The sequence below is a fragment of the Epinephelus fuscoguttatus genome, linkage group LG3, assembly GCF_011397635.1.
Source record: "Epinephelus fuscoguttatus linkage group LG3, E.fuscoguttatus.final_Chr_v1".
In the NCBI taxonomy this organism is placed as follows: Eukaryota; Metazoa; Chordata; class Actinopteri; order Perciformes; family Serranidae; genus Epinephelus; species Epinephelus fuscoguttatus.
Genome location: NC_064754.1, coordinates 40,584,379 through 40,602,686, shown reverse-complemented (window position 1 = coordinate 40,602,686; position 18,308 = coordinate 40,584,379). Strand labels below are relative to the sequence as shown.

General features: G+C 41.3%; 1 protein-coding gene across 4 annotated transcripts; it reads right to left on the bottom strand.

The window, feature by feature from the left end:
- Positions 1-1,825: 1,825 nt before the first annotated feature.
- On the bottom strand, positions 1,826-14,988 carry LOC125886449 (ankyrin-2-like). 4 transcript variants are annotated; one of them, XM_049572672.1, is made up of 8 exons: positions 12,892-14,988; positions 9,719-11,542; positions 9,136-9,225; positions 8,596-8,679; positions 8,115-8,279; positions 7,572-7,745; positions 7,304-7,395; positions 1,826-3,860 (listed from the first exon to the last, which is right to left on the bottom strand). In XM_049572672.1, the coding sequence occupies exons 1-8, from the start codon at positions 12,973-12,975 to the stop codon at positions 3,653-3,655; spliced, it is 2,721 nt and encodes a 906-aa protein (XP_049428629.1). In that variant the 5' UTR covers positions 12,976-14,988; the 3' UTR covers positions 1,826-3,652. The 4 variants fall into 4 exon arrangements, with proteins under 4 accessions (XP_049428629.1, XP_049428630.1, XP_049428632.1 ...); XM_049572673.1 differs by lacking the exon at positions 9,136-9,225; XM_049572675.1 differs by lacking the exon at positions 12,892-14,988 and having other exon boundaries at positions 9,719-12,426.
- Positions 14,989-18,308: the final 3,320 nt, after the last annotated feature.

Below are 18,308 nucleotides of genomic sequence, written 5' to 3'. Positions count from 1 at the left end.
AATATGTGGTACTTTTTCATAATCAAGTGGTTTGGTAACCTACAGCAGCTAGTAATTCTCTAAACTTGCTATGGCCTGAATTATTCAAATTAATACATGATTCAAATTTTAAGATGGCAATGTGCTTTTGGAAACATGTCAAAAAGGGTAATGATAAACATTGTTATGTATTTATAGGCTTGTCAGTTGTAGGGGCAAAACCAGAGCAGGTGATCAGTCTTACAATAACAACTCCTTCAAAATGATGAATTTCATCCTGGCCTGTTAGTAACGCGTTACAGTAATAACATTACTTTCCCAGTAACGAGTAGTGTAACAAATTGCTAATAAAATTTAAGTGATAACATTACAGTTACCCCTAAACCAAACAACTCGTTACAACGTTACTTTTGTTATCACATCACTACTGACTTGAAATACAACAGTCACATCAGTGGACCTGTTTAAATAACCATGTTAGCACGTCACTGAGCAGCAAGCTAACGTTAGTTTGAAACTCTTACCTTAGCGGCTGGAAACATTCCCATTACTTTGGTTTTGTCGGGAGGAAAGATGACAAGAACACTGCCTCTGTAGGTAGTCGGACTAAAACTCTTTCCACTGCGAAAAACACGTCCTCAAACCTCCGGTCTGAAACACCGCGGCAACTACCACCGACAACACAACAACGTAAAGCTCCAGGAAATGCACACCACCAAAGGTGGGCCCTCCTCGGCCGCTGTAGCGCTACACTAGCTAAACAACCCAAACTGGATTTTAGTGGTGGACAGCTACAGGATACACAGAAGTAATGGAGCTTGTGGCTGGATATGAGGTTAATGAAATGTTACTCCATGAGTGACTCTCCTTCTTTCAGGCAGAGCCTCGGGAAATATCGGTCCCAGGCAACTGAAGTCTCCCGAGTCAAAAAAAAGTAGGCTATCAGAGATACGCAATTACCAATTTTATGAGGTGTAACGGAAAAGTAATATAACGAGTAGTGTAACGAATTACTGTTGGCAGGGAGTAATGTGTAAAGTAATATTTTTTACTTTTGAATGGAGTAACGAGTAATGTATTACATTTTTAGAGTAATGAGCCCAACACGGTGTCTTCCCCTCATGGCTGCTCTGTCCTGTGACATTTCACAAGTAACTGGTTTGAGTGTCTCAGTTAGCCTACATACAGCCTCATTGAATGATTGACCCTCAAACTGATTATAATATTTAGGGTCTTTTTATGTTTTAAAAATTGTGACACTGCATAATGGAACCACAGTTATGTTCAATTCTATTTTTAAATCTGTGACATTTCTATATCAATTTTAATTTCAATTTACAACTGTCTCCCAAATCCATGAGATGTCATAGGGTAGCCTATAACGTCTGGAGCTGCACCATAGACAATGAATGGTGAAAGATGTTTTAGATGACACTGAGGGCACCCAAGGGAATTCACATCTGAGAAGACTACAACAGACCAAAGCTCATTTAGGTATAAAAAATAAAAATATTCTGTGGGTCCAAAAAATCAGGCTCCAATTTATTGCAGCTCCAGAGTTTATATCCTATGACATCACAAGTTAGAGACTTACTGCCTTAGTTTCTGACTCAGAGAGAGTAGTAGCTCATGGTCACAAATATTGACTGGGCTTTCATACGCCATGGAAAAAACATATTGGACTTTCTTAATTTAGGTGGCACTCCATTTAAACAAGAATCTGCTGCTCCACTATTGCACTACCTCTGATGCCCAGCAGGGGGTAGCACCGTGTTACACATATGTTGCTGCAATTTGTAAGTTAGCGAGTGAACTACACTGTACAAATTCAAAACAAGAAACACTATACATTTGTAGACTTTTATTCTCTATCAGCCATAGACACACTGCAGCCATTTTGTTTTTGTCTTTTTGAATTTTGATACAGTAATACATGCCCTTATAGATATTTATATATGCATTGTATATGTATATAACTGTCATCATCACAGAAAAGGGATGCTGATTCTTCAAATTAAAAGCATACCTGTCACAGTGAACTTCCACTAGTTTGCATTTTACATTTTTCTAAATCACAAAGTAAACAGTGATAGTGAAATAAATACATTACATGTTGTAGATACATACAGTAGCGATGCTCAGAGCTGTGAATAATGGTATGTTTAAGCTCTCAACCTGCCTCGTTGCGCGTGTGCCTGGTGTGTCATTATCTTGTATTTATCATCTGCCCCCCCGTCAAAATAAAAGCTATCTGTGGCTAAGATATACTGTACGTCATATCCTGTGCACGTAAAGTATGGAGGTGCTCCCTCCTGACATTCAGGAGTGCAAATGCAGTTTGTGTAAAATAAATGTTTCTTTTCTTCGCTGAGGGAAACTGGCACGCACTCTTTTACTACACTCACAGACTCATCCGCTCACAAACAAACACCACACAAACTGGTCCAACACTCGTTCAAGAGATAAACTAATAAAATCTAACATGAAATAAAGCAGAAACACCTGATAACCTTACCACAAATGTCACATCAGACGAGTGACTCTTAAAATAGCTGTGATGACCTTAATCACCTGTGGCAAACAAAGTAAACTCAAAATCAAAAATAAACTAAGACATCTTCAAAAAATAAGCTTATAATAACTGACAATATCCCTTCCGAACTAGCTGACAGTGCAATATTTAGCACACACTCGTACATGCAGCACCTACTGCACAATCTCCCTCACACATTCACCATTCATACAATATGAGTCGAGATCAATTTAAGAGAAAAAGACCCTCCAAAACTGAATAAAATTAAACACAACAACACAGAAGGTGAGACACACACAGAAGGAAAAGAGAGGCAGAAGGGCAATCCATAGAACTACAAAGCAGTCAAAGCTGGGATCATAATGACAGATGTTGTTGATTAGTCATGCCTGCTCTACTTCACATGAGTGATTATTAATTCCTAGGCTACTGATGTCCATAATGTCTAGATTATAGATAATATATAATTCCCAAAGACAAGATTACACATAGCCTACACAAAACACAGCAGCAGCAGCAGCAGTTAAATTCAGTGTCGATACAGTCGGGTTTTCTCTGTGTGACATCTTGACCACCTGAATCAAAAGAGCGGAGAGGCTAGTACAGTGAGTGAGACAGTTTTTAAGTAAGGAATATCTGAGAAACTCTGGTTGTGAGAGGCAGTGCAGTGTGAGAGATACTGTCTTTCAGTCCGAGCACATACTCAAGGAGTAGTACCTGTGTTTTGCAGGTAAAGTGTTCTTTACCTTCAGGAGGTGTGCGAGTTAGTTGATGTGAATAGTATTCCTCTGTTTTTTTTCTCTTTTCTTTTCTTTTGTTGCTCTACCACAGCATCAAGACAAAAATATCAATTCTGACATGGAAAGTAAATTGAATCAGGAAAACAACAAAAGGCTTTCTTTGGTCACAAAAAGGCAAAACAACATGGGAACATGAAAAGAAAATCATGAATACGTTAAACCAGCCAGGGAAGAAAACAAGTTGTGAACAAAAGGTTATCTTCCAGGACTTCAATGGGAAGACAGTGGTAGATTTGAGGTGCAGTGGTGCACACTGGGATTGCATGTGGCTAATGCATAGGACTGGGGGGACTTTAGCATGGGCAGAGCCAGGGAGCGGGGGAGAGTGTTACACATTTTTCTACTCTTCCTCGTCTTCATCATCCTCATTGTTGTCCTCCTTTTCTTCTTTGTAGTAGCGGTGAAAGAGCTGGTGGAGATGCTGCTGGAGGTCGTGTCGTTTTGACCCTTTTATGGGATTGTCCACTTGCTCTAGAAGGACCTGTTTGCGCTGCCCAGCTCCCTTCACCACGGTTCGTCTGCGGGTGCGACCTTTATGCATGTGGGCCCTAGAGAGGAAGCAAGGAAAGGACGGGTTGGAAACAAACAGAGGAAGACAGGTCAGCTTCATCATAAAATGCACTTGAGGCTCTGTGGAAATTCAACTGAAGCAACAGATGTTGCTATTCATGTAAGATATGTTAAAGGAGAGAAACACCCAAAAATTATATCATGCTTTGTAAATCCAGAATTTAAGTGTGATCATGTGCACAGCATAGCTACTATAGCTGCAGAAACCTAAAGAAAACTCTGGCCAATGATCAAATCCAGATTCTGTGGTGGCACATTCATGGCAATTTGACATATTCTGACACCCAACAACTAAAGATGGGTGGATTTTTTTATGGAAAAACCAACATAAAGTGTCCTTTTTTTAAGTTGTCAGCTGGGAAGGGCATTTGAGGTCATTTCGACATTTGAGTATTTGCATTAAATTATTCTCGAGTATTCACAAAAAGAAAAAAAAATCTAATGTGAGTAGGGGTTAATGTTAGCAGACCGTTATGAACTGCACAGATTGTAGAGGTTAGCTATGATTATGCAAGTTTAATGTTGCATAGCTTGAATTGCACATTCATGTCATTTATTTTGTCACAATACCTTCAAGCATCACTCTTATACCTGGTTGCCATTCTGTCTGTAATGTTAAATCAAGCATGGCCTGACTGAAAAGGCTATCTGCAGCTGCTGTTTGGATCTGTGCAGATATTCATAGATAGATGGTAGTTACATCAATGCATAACTTTCTGACTGACTCTCTCTCTCTCTCTCTCTCTCTCTCTCTCTCTCTCTCTCTCTCTATATATATATATATATATATATTTACAGTGGTGGAAAAAAGTTTTCGGACACCCTTAAAATTTTACACAATCTCAAATATTATCATGAAATATTTGTGGAAAAATCTTTTTTTGTGTTTCAAAAGGTGTGGCTGCATTAGACAGATACAAACAAATACAAATTATATTTTTTTGTTTATTGTTTACAAGAAAAACTAACAAAACTAAATTCTTGACAGTTTCAATATGTCAGTTCTCAACATTGTCAGTATCAAAGTGAACAAATAACAGAGAATGTGTTCAAAACTGGACAAAAAATAAATAAACCATCACATCATCAAATTAATATTTAGTAGTCCTGCCATTGGCACGTAGTAGAGCTCTAATCCTGGCTGGCATGTTCCCCACGAGCCTTTCGCACTGTTGAGGGGTAATCTTGTCCCATTCTTCTTGAATTACTGCTTTTAATTCTTCTAAATTCTTTGGTTTATGCTTTGAAACAGACCTTTGATAATCCACCACAGATTTTCAATGGGGCTCATGTCCGGGATTGAGCTGGCCACTCTAAGACCTGGATACTGTGCTCCTGCAGCCAAGTTCTACTGGCCTTGGATGTGTGGCAAGGGGCATTATCTTGTTGAAACATCCAGTTTTTACCTCGACGGAACAGCGCACGCGCAGAAGGGAGCATGTGGGTTTGGAGAATGGTACAATACTTGGTAGAGTTCAATGTGCCATCACTGACAGTGAGATGACCAACACCAGCAGCGCTCATGCATCCCCAAACCATGATACTGCCTCCACCATGCTTGACAGTAGTAGGTGACAGTAGATAAAGCTGGAAACTGGACTCATCTGACCACAAAATCTTCTTCCAATTCCTGGCTGTCCAGTTCTTGTGTGCCTGGGCCCAACGACGCCGGGCTAACCTCTGTCTCTCATTGATCAGGGGCTTCTTGATAGCCTTGTAGGACCTTAAGCCATGATCTAAAAGTCGGCCATGTACAGTGCGGGTGGAACACTGGACACCAGTTTGGTTTGACCACTGCTGCTGAAGCTCCTGTGATGTCATTCGGCGGTTTTGCCTGCACATGCGGATCAGGATGCGGTCATTTCTTGCTGAAGAAACCCTTGGACGCCCAGATCTTGGTTTGTCTTCCAAGCTGTTGGTTCGTCTGTATTTCTGCAGAGTGTATCCAACTGCTGAAGGACTGCATCTGCACTTCCTGGCTATCTGGCGGCAGCTGTACCAATCCTGGCTGAGAATCTTTATCTTCAGGTGTGTTTCCTGCGTTAGGTTCCATGTTTTAGCCATTTTTGTGTCTGAAGAACTTTCAAATGTGCTGGCTTTATGTAGACACGAAGCTTGGCAACAAAAATATTTTAATAAAAAGAATGACCTTCATCACTGGTACCAAAATGACCCAATACTCAAAATTTCTTATGTATTTTTATGGAACCAATCAATTTTAAGTTTTTAATGGCTTTTTTAGGATTTATTTAGTATTTTGGCTGTGACTGTACTAAAAGAAATTGCACTTGAAGACCTAAGAGTGATTCTTAATGCAATATTTCACAAATGCATGGGGTGTCCGAAAACTTTTTTCCACCACTGTATATGTGAATATAAATTACCAACGAATTTTACTACTTTCGATTGTAATATAGTAACCTCATTTTGAATTTCAAATATAATTATTATTATAGTACCCTACTTGGCTAAGTGGTAAACAGTAAACATTTTGCAGTAGCTTGCTGGTGGTTCAACATTCATATTTGCGTTGTGAATTAAGTAATTAATTTTTTTTTCCTCCATTTTTTTTAGTTAACTATTCAAACTACAAACAGTTGCAGGCCATAAAAGGAAAGGAACATTTTTTAATTTTTATCTTACATTGCTTCTCTAATGTAACTGACCCCTTTTAACCAGCCCCACCCCCTTTTTTCCATCCTGTGAAGGCCTGCCCAGGCAATGCACTGATCAAGACAGAATTTGTAAAACTACACATGAAAATATTAGGTGTCAGTCAGCCAGAATAATAAACAGATTATTGCTATTTATTAACTAATTTTAAAAGAAATTGTGTGCTATTTTATAGTTTACTGGCAAACTGACTAATCTTGCTTGGTGCAATTAGTCCACCTGGACTCTAGTTTCTGGAAGGCAGGTGTCTGACTGATTGTATATTGTACATTGCCTACAAAACCAATGCCAACATTCCTGCACTTTCTCATGAAGTAGGGTTTTGTATTTTGGTTTATTTTAATGGTTCATGTAGGACCTGTGAACAAGTGGGCAGTTTTTGCAATGAACTCAACTGAGTGGTATTTTTAGGTGGAATGTGTATTTTATTTTGTCATGAGTTTGTATCACTGACACATGCAAACCCCACATTGATGGGCCCCAGCTGGTCGGCGGACTCAAACACAGAACCCTTCTGCTGTGAGGCGACAGTGCTAACCATTGCACTACCATGCTGCAACTTCTTCTTCCAGTGTAGAGTTAGCAGCTTGTAAAGCTATGCTTTCAAAGCGGTTTCCCTAACACTGGTGGTTAATGATCCAAACATTAGCAACATTAGTCAACATTAGTAAAACTGACAAACCTAATGCAAGGCTGTCATTGTCAAACTTCACTCTCACAAAATAAAAGCAGTCTCACACACACACACCTCCTGACCACAGTTCCATCTTCTTTGACAGTCTCGCTTTCTACCACATGAGGGAGCTCTGTTCTACTAACACCACTTATATAACCTAGTGCCTGGTGGTATAAAAAGGAGAAAACAGTATTCACTTCATTTGGAATGATTTAATTATGAAAAACAAAAAACTGAGTCTTTTTACCTCTACATATGTATGTGAAATAATTATGTGCTGCACAAGAGCTGTAGTTTAGCTGCAATATGTACAATAATGATGACGAGGTTGATAACAAACCTGTTTGAAGTCGTCTTGGGCTGAGGGGAGGTCAGAGGCCAGAGACGGATCCCCTTGGTGTGTCATTGTTCTTTCACCCTCCACCACCGTTGTCCTTTCTACGCGACTGACCTTACAACCTTCAGGTGTCTCCTGACTTGATGCTGAGAATCCCGCACATTCAGCAAATGTTACCTAGGTTAGAAAACAGCTGTTATTTAATTGTTTTTACATACACTACCAATATGAACGTTGCTGTGTCTACTGTTTTCTGTTAAAAAGAATACAATGATGATGAATAGGGCTGTAGCACTGAATTTGTGGCCCTTTGCAGAGCAGTCTCAGTGTGCCCCTCATCCCTCCTCTCTTAGAACCTGGTAAGAGGAGCCTCAGAAAGCTTCCATAATTTTCTTCACACAAAGTTCAGTCTTTCAAGCCAACCAAACTTTTCATTCCAGGCTTTTTAAGAGTCCGCCCTCCACTGGGCTCCTTGCTTTTTCCTACCTTCCCCCCGACTACAACACCCCCGATGATGAACACAGACACAATATACAGTACACGCACCTCAGTGTGGTCTCCTTCACTCTTCACTATGGTCCGCTTCACTACCTTTGAATATCCATCTCCCTCAGCTTTACTGATGGACTCATGGGGAGGTCCTTCTGATGACACCTCTTCACGCTCCACACCATCCACGGAAACACACTTGCGGATAATTTTACGCGTAACCTGAGGAAGATCATGTGTTCAAAAACCATTAGGTGGTGAGGCATTTTTCTAAAGGAAAAGGTAACCAACCACATTCCGGAAACCGTTGTCTGTTTCTGAATGAAATGGAGCCACAGGGCAACAAAAGCCTTTGGTAAGCTATGTTAAACTGAAATTAAACAAATGAAATCTTGTTTAAGTTAAATTGAATTTTCTTTAACTGTTTTTCTTTTTCTTAATTTGTCAATCCACAAAATCCACATTAGCAGTTAATACACTGTCACAATACACTGCCATGTGATATCTGCATTAGGGCTTATATAGAATCTTGCTTTACCTTCTTGACAACAATGTGTCCATTTTCATCCTTGTATTTTTCTTCCGTCACCGACTGAGTGGGGAGATCAGGCATATCATCAGCCTAAGGTAAACAAGACAGACAAAATCAGGAATGCCATCTGGGGTCAATGTAATGTTTATGTTTAGTTATCCACTTCAAAAATAAATGCAATCATGTTAGAGGAAAAATAGGTATTAGTTAGTGGGAGAATAGGGACTTTGGGATACAAGTAACAAACTTGCATTTGTCAATAAATAAATAAATAAATAAATAAAAATAATTAACAAAAAAAACCCAAAGTGCTCACAGCAGCATGAAACACCTCTATGAGGCTCAGCCATCTATGCAAATCAAGTGGAAGGTCTCTTACAAACCCTACCTTAATCTTCAAACACACATTTTCCACTCATTTTGATGAGACTAAAGGCTGTTAGACAGTAAACATTTTAACCTGAAAGTGAAAGACCCAGCCTGCATTCTGGAAGTCACACCCTCCATGCTCATTTAAAACGCCATCAGTCATGCTGACTCATATACCTGAATGACAACTCTCCTTCGCACTATCCTGGTGGTCAAAAATTCATCATCTGAACTTTCTGACATTGATCCGAGCTCTGCGTTGATCTCCTGACCCAGCAACAAAAATCCATTAAGATTTCATAATTGACAATATATGAATGCTATGTTTGCAGCAAAGCAAGCGATAAGCAGAGTGATATGATGCACTTTCCGTTGACTTTTGAGAATTTTGCAATTAATTTTCATATCTCACATCGTGCAAAGTGCAACATGTCAGTCTGTAACTTGGAAAAACATTTGCAAAACATACCATGCTTTCACTCAGTTAAAGAATGAATGTGCTTTCACTGATGAAAAAACGTGGAACTTAAGTTATTACTGTGTGATACAGCCGGTTACAGGCAGCACAGTGACATGCCGAGTTAGGATGTGTTAAATATAAAATCAAAATAAGATAAGGGTTATGAGGAGTTTTAGATCCCATCCATGTGGCCATAGGGTTAGCAGTCATTCCTCTCTGAAGCAAATATAACGTTTGGTTAAGCTCAGCTCCAGGAAAAAAAGCTTGCAGGTTGGGGTGGTTTACCAATATTCATCTTACCCTTGTCAGAGATTTATCAGTATCATCATATGCCCCAATTTCACAGACAGGAGGCGGTTGTGAAGCCTCACACAGAGTGAATTCTTCATCCGATGTTTCTGAATGTTGTAATAATTCTTTGTTCTCTTCAGGTACATTATAAAGAGGCTCATAGACAAAAGGAGCATCCTCATAATCTTCACTTCCAGAAGATAACAGGACTCTTCGATTCCCCTTGTCTAGCACTCTAGGATGGCTAAAATGAGCCTGAGGCTGATCCTTATTTGACCTGGTACTTGTCTCAGGTTCATCAAGCTCAGTCTCTGAGAAATCTGATGCAGCCTGTATGCAGTCAAAGTAAGGCTCTGGGTCAGAGTATTCAACAGTTGGGCTGTCTGCACCACTATGCACAACTTCTGCGTATTCTGGAGGCATGTGGGTATTGACAGCTGTAGTAGGAGAGATATTTGCATACCCAGGTGGGATGCTGTACTCCTCATCGGAGGTTGATGAAGTCCCCTCTGCTTTGGGTTCAACTGGAGTGGGTTGAGAGCCAAAACACTCAGGATCTATTGGAGTCAGAGATTCTTCTGAATGCTGTCCACTGGTCCTTGGCCTGTCCTCATCTGAAGATGTCTCCAAGTCCCCTGCAGATGGGTACGGAATCAGTTCCTCAAAGCAAAAATGTCTTGCAGATGTAACTGTGTCTGGAGTCAAATCAGAAAGAGATTGAGAAGAGACATCTTCAATCTGAGAGGGTTCAACAAAACTTGTCTCCCATAAATTTGGAAGTTGATCTTTGGTACTATGTGTTGAGATTGAGCCTTTAGATAATGTTGCTGATTCGAGTTCATCTTGACTTTGAAGAATGTAATTTGTAGGATCTTCCTCACAAAGATTAGCCAGATGTTCCTCAGGTATGCCAGACAGGCTCTTTGCAGCTGATTTGGGGGATGACACCGAGGAAAATGTCTCGGGAGAATTTTCATCATATGTGCTGGACTGTAATGTGTCCACAGGAAAACTTGGGTCCAGTGACTCCATCACTTCACATGATCTCTGGGGAGACTCTGGAGTTGAAAGGTACTCAAAAGGGGATAAAGGACTATCTTTGCTACTACCAAGGCTTGATGGGACACTTGCCTCAGAGGTTTTTGTTAGATCAGGAGTGACTAAGACCACTTCAGGTTCTTCTTGAATAGATGTCTGTAAGTGTTCAGGCTCTGTGACTGTCACATTTGTGTGTTTAGTATCTTCTACAAGCTTTACAGCAGATGACACACTGACTCTTAGGTTATCACTATCTTCTGTATGACATTGATCATCAGGTGAAAGGTCTTCAAATTTATAAATTTGATGAACTCCAGGGCTTTCATCACTGACTTCAGAAAGACGTGGGTCAAGTGTCTCTGGTCTGAATTTAAGTTTCATCTCCTTCAGATCTGACAGCAGCTGGTCAAGCTGAGGTGACCCAGACTCTGGTGATGTTGGAGTGGAGAACATGACGATTTGGTCGTCCTGACTTTCTTGAGCTGTTTGAGAAAGGCAGTCTGGGGTTGCTGAGCTTGATTTAGTTAAGCCAGAATTTTCAATTTGTTCGGGGAACGACATGTTTTCATCTTTTTCCTGTGGTGAGCTACTTTGATTTGTCGAAGTGATTTCAGATTGTGTTTGACCGAGGTCAAAGGTACATGGAAGTGGTAATTCTAGTTTATCAGTGGAACGTGTGTTAGAATCATGTGCCAAGGAGGGTGACTCGGTTGGAAACACCTGAGTCTGTCCTAAATGAACATTTTTTTGTTTTGAAGATTCTGAAAGATTTGTCCTGGAAGATGCTGTTGATTCCTGCAAGAAATGATACAATAAAGTGGAAAAATATAAATAAATATGATTTGTGATTTCTTTTGGTGATGAAAGAAATACTTAAATGAAGCATGCATTTGTCAGTGACAGGCTCTGGATTTGTACATGAGAGCAGTGTCTCCAATGAAAAAATTCACTTGTAGCCCGTTTGTGTTTAGGTCATTGCAGCAGTATCTTAGACATGCCAATAATATTTATCTTACAGACCCCATACAATTCAAAACACATTACATACGTAATGACTGACTTTTTAAATAGTATTTTGTATAGCATGTTAAGCGTAGAGAACATCATTGACAACACAATATCATTTTACAAAAATAAAAGCAGGGCACAAGTGAACTTGAGTCAAAAATAGAATTTGGTGTAACATGGAGGTGAACATGCATCATTTACTCATTTAGGTAAGTGTTCGCTGGAAACAGTGCACTTCCCATGACAATGCTAAACCCACCAGTATACAGTATTTGTCACAGTCAATGCTAGTACTGTCTGTTGTACTGCAGGTCTGCCCCATCTCCCAAAAAGGTAAATTATTCTGTTATTACAGTAACTAAAACAGATTGCCATATTAACATAATTCCAAATTTTGAAAAGCATAGTGCAGTGTTATAACAATTGTTTGTGCCCCCTGCTTAGACATTTTAGACAACAGGAGATGGGAGGAGGGCAGGAGGCAATGTCTAGCTACAGATATGATATTATGTTATCACATTTAATTTTGCAATGAACTGAATTCTAATTTCAGCTTTTATGGATATGGGTGACACCAGGGTATAGTCATAGGAAATATGGGTGCCAATGGAATGGTATGTGTCTGTGTTCTATTTGTTATGAAAACAGCAGAAGCCTGTGCATACCAAACAGTACATGCTTCTAGCTATGGCAAGTACATCAGTTGGTTTAGATTATTAAGGCTGTAAAGCAAGATCTAAGTAGAACTATGCAACTTATTATCACTATACTGACTTCAGTTTTAATCAAGGCACTTAAAATTCCTGGGGCTTGAATCAGTCAGGTCAGGCATTTTAAAGGAATCACAAAGTCCATTAGCTCTTTGTCTGTGTAGCTCATGAGAATGCTCCATTCCTGGACAAGAAGCTCAGGTCACCAAGACAGGGTCACTGTAATTTCCATTAGTCGTGCTTCACTGACATATCACTTCTTCTGCTCTAATGCAAACATGCCACAGCAAGACAGTGAAGCTTCTGGGCATCATTAGTAAAAGCTTGAGGAAAGAGTTCTACATTCACACCTTATGTATTGCCATATTTATTACTTTTGAAAGCAACACTGCATTCACTGCTCAGCAAAAGCTTGCGCTGTCTTACCGACACCGAGGAACTTTTGCTCTTGTCCTCAGTCATGGATTTTCTTTTCATGTTCTTGGAAAACGAATCTCGGGGTTGTGTCATCTTTAACTCTGATTCAGGGTCTGTCCTTTTATGTTTTTTCACAAGTGATCTTCGTTGCACTGATTCTCTCTTTGCTTGAGTTTGTTTATGGAAAGCCTCCTCCAGCCAGACAGCATGATGACATTCAAAATTTAGTTCTACAGATGGGATGTGACTCAATTCAGTGCAAAACTGGCTAATCCTGTGTGACCTGATATGATCTAATCTAGGTTCTTTGCTGCCCAGGGAGGAGGTTTGACAAAAAAAGACTGATCAATTGTGTTTGAGGAGGAAGCTATGAGCCTTGTCTCAACAGTTCCAGCTGGTGGCATCACCATTTGAGGATGTGAATCTGTTACTGTAAGAACAGGCACTGTAGAGTCGGATACTGAGGAATCCTGTAATGATTTGGAGTCAGGTATGGTTCTTGCAGAATGACAAGATTTGGCTGGGCCATGTGGCTCTCCTCTGCTAACTGTTAAGTCTTCAATTTTCTTTTGATCACAAGTCTTCTCACACAGTTCATCAACTGGATCTTCAAAGAAATGAACTTTATCACAGATATGTTTTTCTTTATAGACTGGATCCTGTACATGGGCCATTAAGTCATCGGAGACTTGCTTATAGACAGGCCTACTGTCTGCATCAACAGTCTCATCTGGGAGACTTGGCCCACATGGCTGCTGGTTTAAAACTTCATCTATATCTAGTGATTTAAGAATTTCAGGCGTAGATGGTCTTAACTCAGCCAGCCAGAAATCAAGGAATGACTGGGTATACTGATCCGATGGCATATCGCTGAGGCACTCATTAAGTTCATTGTCAAACACAATGGAGTTGGGAGATTCTGTTCTGATGTCATCAAACATAGTGTTAAGACACAAATCAGAAGAATCTCTCTCCAGCATTATGGAGTCTGGTGAAACAGATCTGATTTCTGACAAATGCATGTCATAACAAGGTTGACAGTCAAACTGAGGAATTTGTGAATCAGGAGTTAAAGCAGTGAACTCATCAAATGAGTCTGGAGAAGGTGGCCTCTGGTCAGTGAATAAGCAGGTAAAATAAAAATAACTTTCATCATCTGGATGTAATATTTCAGGTGACGATAGCCCATACTCTGAAAGTGAAGAACTGTCATTTAATTCAGTTTCCATAGCATGCTGGTAATGCCCTGTGGATCCCGTTTCAATTGTTCCAGACCGTGATATGCCAGAATCGCTTTGACATGCTGGTGAAACAGGACCAGTGATGACAGCACTTGGAGACAGAAACTCATTAGCTGGTTTGACATCTGATGCTCTATGAACACTAAAAGAAAACACTGAAGAATGTTTTTCTACGGAGCTGGGAGCTAATATGTCATGTTTTTGTGGTATACAGCTTAATATGCAAGACGGGTTTTCAATGGTAGCTTCAATTGAACTTATTTTACAACAAGAACATTTTCCCTTATAGACTGGATCATACAAATGTGACATTAAGTTGGAAAAGCCATGCTTGTGTCTTGCCCTGTATTCATTTGTGAAGTCTGAGGATGTGGGTTTTGCGGAGACACATTTGAGCTGGATCAGATTTTGAGGATCATCCACTGAAACAGAGTCTTCAGCAGATAATGGTTTAATTTCAGAGAAAGAGAACTTAGGGGCAGATTGATTTTGAACAAGAACAACATTTTCTTCTTTTTCAGGTCCAATGCCTCTCAAAACATCACCATATCTAAGAGGTTTGGTAGCAAAAGGATGATGACACGCAGGTGCATTTAAGCAAGATTTTTTAGTGTCAACCGGCGAAGTAAATAAATCTGGCGAATCTGGTCTGTTGTCGTCAAACAATTCCTTTCGACAAAATCCGGAATATTCAACATCTGACAGTGTTGAAAAAGGTGATACTGGTCTACTTTCAGAGTACTGTAAGTAAAAGTTACAATGTTGAGTCTGCATCTGGTCAAATCTCATGTGAGGAGGCAAAGAGCACTGCTCAAATGAAGTCACAGATTCTGGGGAGGATGCTCTAAAGTCAGCCAACCAGTCCTGCAGGAGCCAAAAGTCAAAATCTGATGACACTGATTCCGGGGACAACGCCCTGCTGTTAAATAACTTATCAAGTTCAAAGTCTGATAAAACTGACTGCGGCGACTCTGCTCTGGTCTCATCAAACAGGGTTTCCAGACACAAATCGGTACCTTCCCAGTCGGAAATTGTTGACTGTGGTGTAAACGACCTTTGCCTTGACAACTCCCCATGGTAACCGACATGGACAGATCTGAACTGAGGAACAGGTGAGTCGGGAGAGAGGGGCCTACGCTGAGTGTCAGACGCCCCTGACTGGGAAGACTGTGGTCTTAATTCGGTGAGCCAGTCCTCTACGTAGGAGTGAGTGCACTCCTTCTCTGCCAACACTGACTGAGGCCAAATAGGTTTAAACTCAAATGGTTTGCAGACCAACAAAGCATCTGCTTTTCTGTCATGTGTTTTTCCCGCACAACATCTGCATATGTAAGAGGTCTTGCAGGGGCAATGGTGGAAAGCAGTTACAGGTCCGCTTGTGTCTTTGGTGTGGACCTGTAAAGTGAATCTGGTGAATCTGGTCTGTTGTGGTCAAACACTTCCTCTAGACAAAATCCAGAATACTCAGCATCTGACAGTGTTGAAAAAGGTGATACTGGTCTATTATTGGAGTACTGTAAGTAATAGTTACAATGTTGAGTCCGCATCTGGTCAAATGTCATGCGAGGAGGCAAAGTGCACTGCTCAACTGATGCCACAGATTCTGGGGAGCATGCTCTAAAGTCTGCCAACCAGTCCTGCAGGAGCGAAAAGTCAAAATCTGAAGACACTGATTCAGGGGACAACGCCCTGCTGTTAAACAACTTAGCAAGTTCAAAGTCTGATAAAACTGATTGCGGGGACTCTGCTCTGGTTTCGTCAAACAGACTTTCCAGACACAAATCAGTACCTTCCCAATCTGAAAATGCTGATTGTGGTGTAAAGGATCTGTGCCTTGACAACTCAACATGGTAACACACATGAGGGGGGCTGAACTGAGGAAGAGGTGAGTCAGGTGAGAGGGGCCTACATTGACTTTGGAATACCACTGATTCTGGGGAGGATGCTCTAAAGTCTGCCAACCAGTCCTGCAGGAGCCAAAAGTCAAAATCTGATGACACTGATTCCGGGGACAACGCCCTGCTGTTAAATAACTTACCAAGTTCAAAGTCTGATAAACTGACTGCGGGGACTCTGCTCTGGTCTCATCAAACAGAGTTTCAGCACAAATCGGTACCTTCCCAGTCTGAAATGCTGATTGTGGTGTAAAGGATCTGTGCCTTGACAACTCCCCATGGTAACCGACTTGAGGGGGGCTGAACTGAGGAAGAGGTGAGTCAGGTGAAAGGGGCCTACATTGACTTTGGAATACCACTGATTCTGGGGAGGATGCTCTAAAGTCTGCCAACCAGTCCTGCAGGAGCCAAAAGTCAAAATCTGATGACACTGATTCCGGGGACAACGCCCTGCTGTTAAATAACTTATCAAGTTCAAAGTCTGATAAAACTGACTGCGGCGACTCTGCTCTGGTCTCATCAAACAGGGTTTCCAGACACAAATCGGTACCTTCCCAGTCGGAAATTGTTGACTGTGGTGTAAACGACCTTTGCCTTGACAACTCCCCATGGTAACCGACATGGACAGATCTGAACTGAGGAACAGGCGAGTCAGGAGAGAGGGGCCTACGCTGAGTGTCAGACGCCCCTGACTGGGAAGACTGTGGTCTTAATTCGGTGAGCCAGTCCTCTACGTAGGAGTGAGTGCACTCCTTCTCTGCCAACACTGACTGAGGCCAAATAGGTTTAAACTCAAATGGTTTGCAGACCAACAAAGCATCTGCTTTTCTGTCATGTGTTATTCCCCGCACAACATCTGCATATGTAAGAGGTCTTGCAGGGGGCAATGGTGGGGAAGCAGTTACAGTTCTGCTTGTGTCTTTGGTGTGGACCTGTAAAGTAAGTGAATCTGGTGAATCTGGTCTGTTGTGGTCAAACAATTTCTCTAGACAAAATCCAGAATACTCAACATCTGACAGTGTTGAAAAAGGTGATACTGGTCTATTGTTGGAGTACTGTAAGTAATAGTTACAATGTTGAGTCCGCATCTGGTCAAATGTCATGCGAGGAGGCAAAAAGTACTGCTCCACTGATGCCACAGATTCTGGGGAGGATGCTCTAAAGTCTGCCAACCAGTCCTGCAGGAGCCAAAAGTCAAAATCTGATGACACTGATTCCGGGGACAACGCCCTGCTGTTAAATAATTCATCAAGTTCAACGTCTGATAAAACTGATTGCGGACTCTGCTCTGGTTTCAAACACAGACTTTCCAGACACAAATCAGGACCTTCCCAGTCTGAAAATGCTGATTGTGGTGTAAAGGATCTGTGCCTTGACAACTCAACATGGTAACACACATGAGGGGGGCTGAACTGAGGAAGAGGTGAGTCAGGTGAGAGGGGCCTACATTGACTTTGGAATACCACTGATTCTGGAGAGGATGCTCTAAAGTCAGCCAACCAGTCCTGCAGGAGCGAAAAGTCAAAATCTGAAGACACTGATTCGGGACAACGCCCTGCTGTTAAATAATTTATCAAGTTCAAAGTCTGATAAAACTGATTGCGGGGACTCTGCTCTGGTTTCGTCAAACAGACTTTCCAGACACAAATCAGTACCTTCCCAGTCTGAAAATGCTGATTGTGGTGTAAAGGATCTGTGCCTTGACAACTCCCCATGGTAACCGACTTGAGGGGGGCTGAACTGAGGAAGAGGTGAGTCAGGTGAGAGGGGCCTACATTGACTTTGGAATACCACTGATTCTGGGGAGGATGCTCTAAAGTCTGCCAACCAGTCCTGCAGGAGCCAAAAGTCAAAATCTGATGACACTGATTCCGGGGACAACGCCCTGCTGTTAAATAATTTATCAAGTTCAAAGTCTGATAAAACTGATTGCGGGGACTCTGCTCTGGTTTCGTCAAACAGACTTTCCAGACACAAATCAGTACCTTCCCAGTCTGAAAATGCTGATTGTGGTGTAAAGGATCTGTGCCTTGACAACTCAACATGGTAACCCACATGAGGGGGGCTGAACTGAGGAACAGGCGAGTCAGGAGAGAGGGGCCTACGCTGAGTGTCAGACGCCACTGACTGGGGAGACTGTGGTCTTAACTCGGTGAGCCAGTCCTCTACGTAGGAGTGAGTGCACTCCTTCTCTGCCAACACTGACTGAGGCCAAATAGGTTTAAACTCAAATGGTTTGCAGACCAACAAAGCATCTGCTTTTCTGTCATGTGTTATTCCCCGCACAACA

What these genes read in the sequence shown, in the direction of transcription:
- LOC125886449 (XM_049572672.1), bottom strand. Translation starts at nt 12,975, where the DNA reads ATGACACAACCCCGAGATTCGTTTTCCAAGAACATGAAAAGAAAATCC. An exon ending in GACACATTGTTGTCAAGAAG is followed by an intron (nt 8,280 to 8,595) that starts GTAAAGCAAGAT and finishes GATCTTCCTCAG; the next exon opens with GTTACGCGTAAAATTATCCG. An exon ending in GTGAAGGAGACCACACTGAG is followed by an intron (nt 7,746 to 8,114) that starts GTGCGTGTACTG and finishes TTTCTAACCTAG; the next exon opens with GTAACATTTGCTGAATGTGC.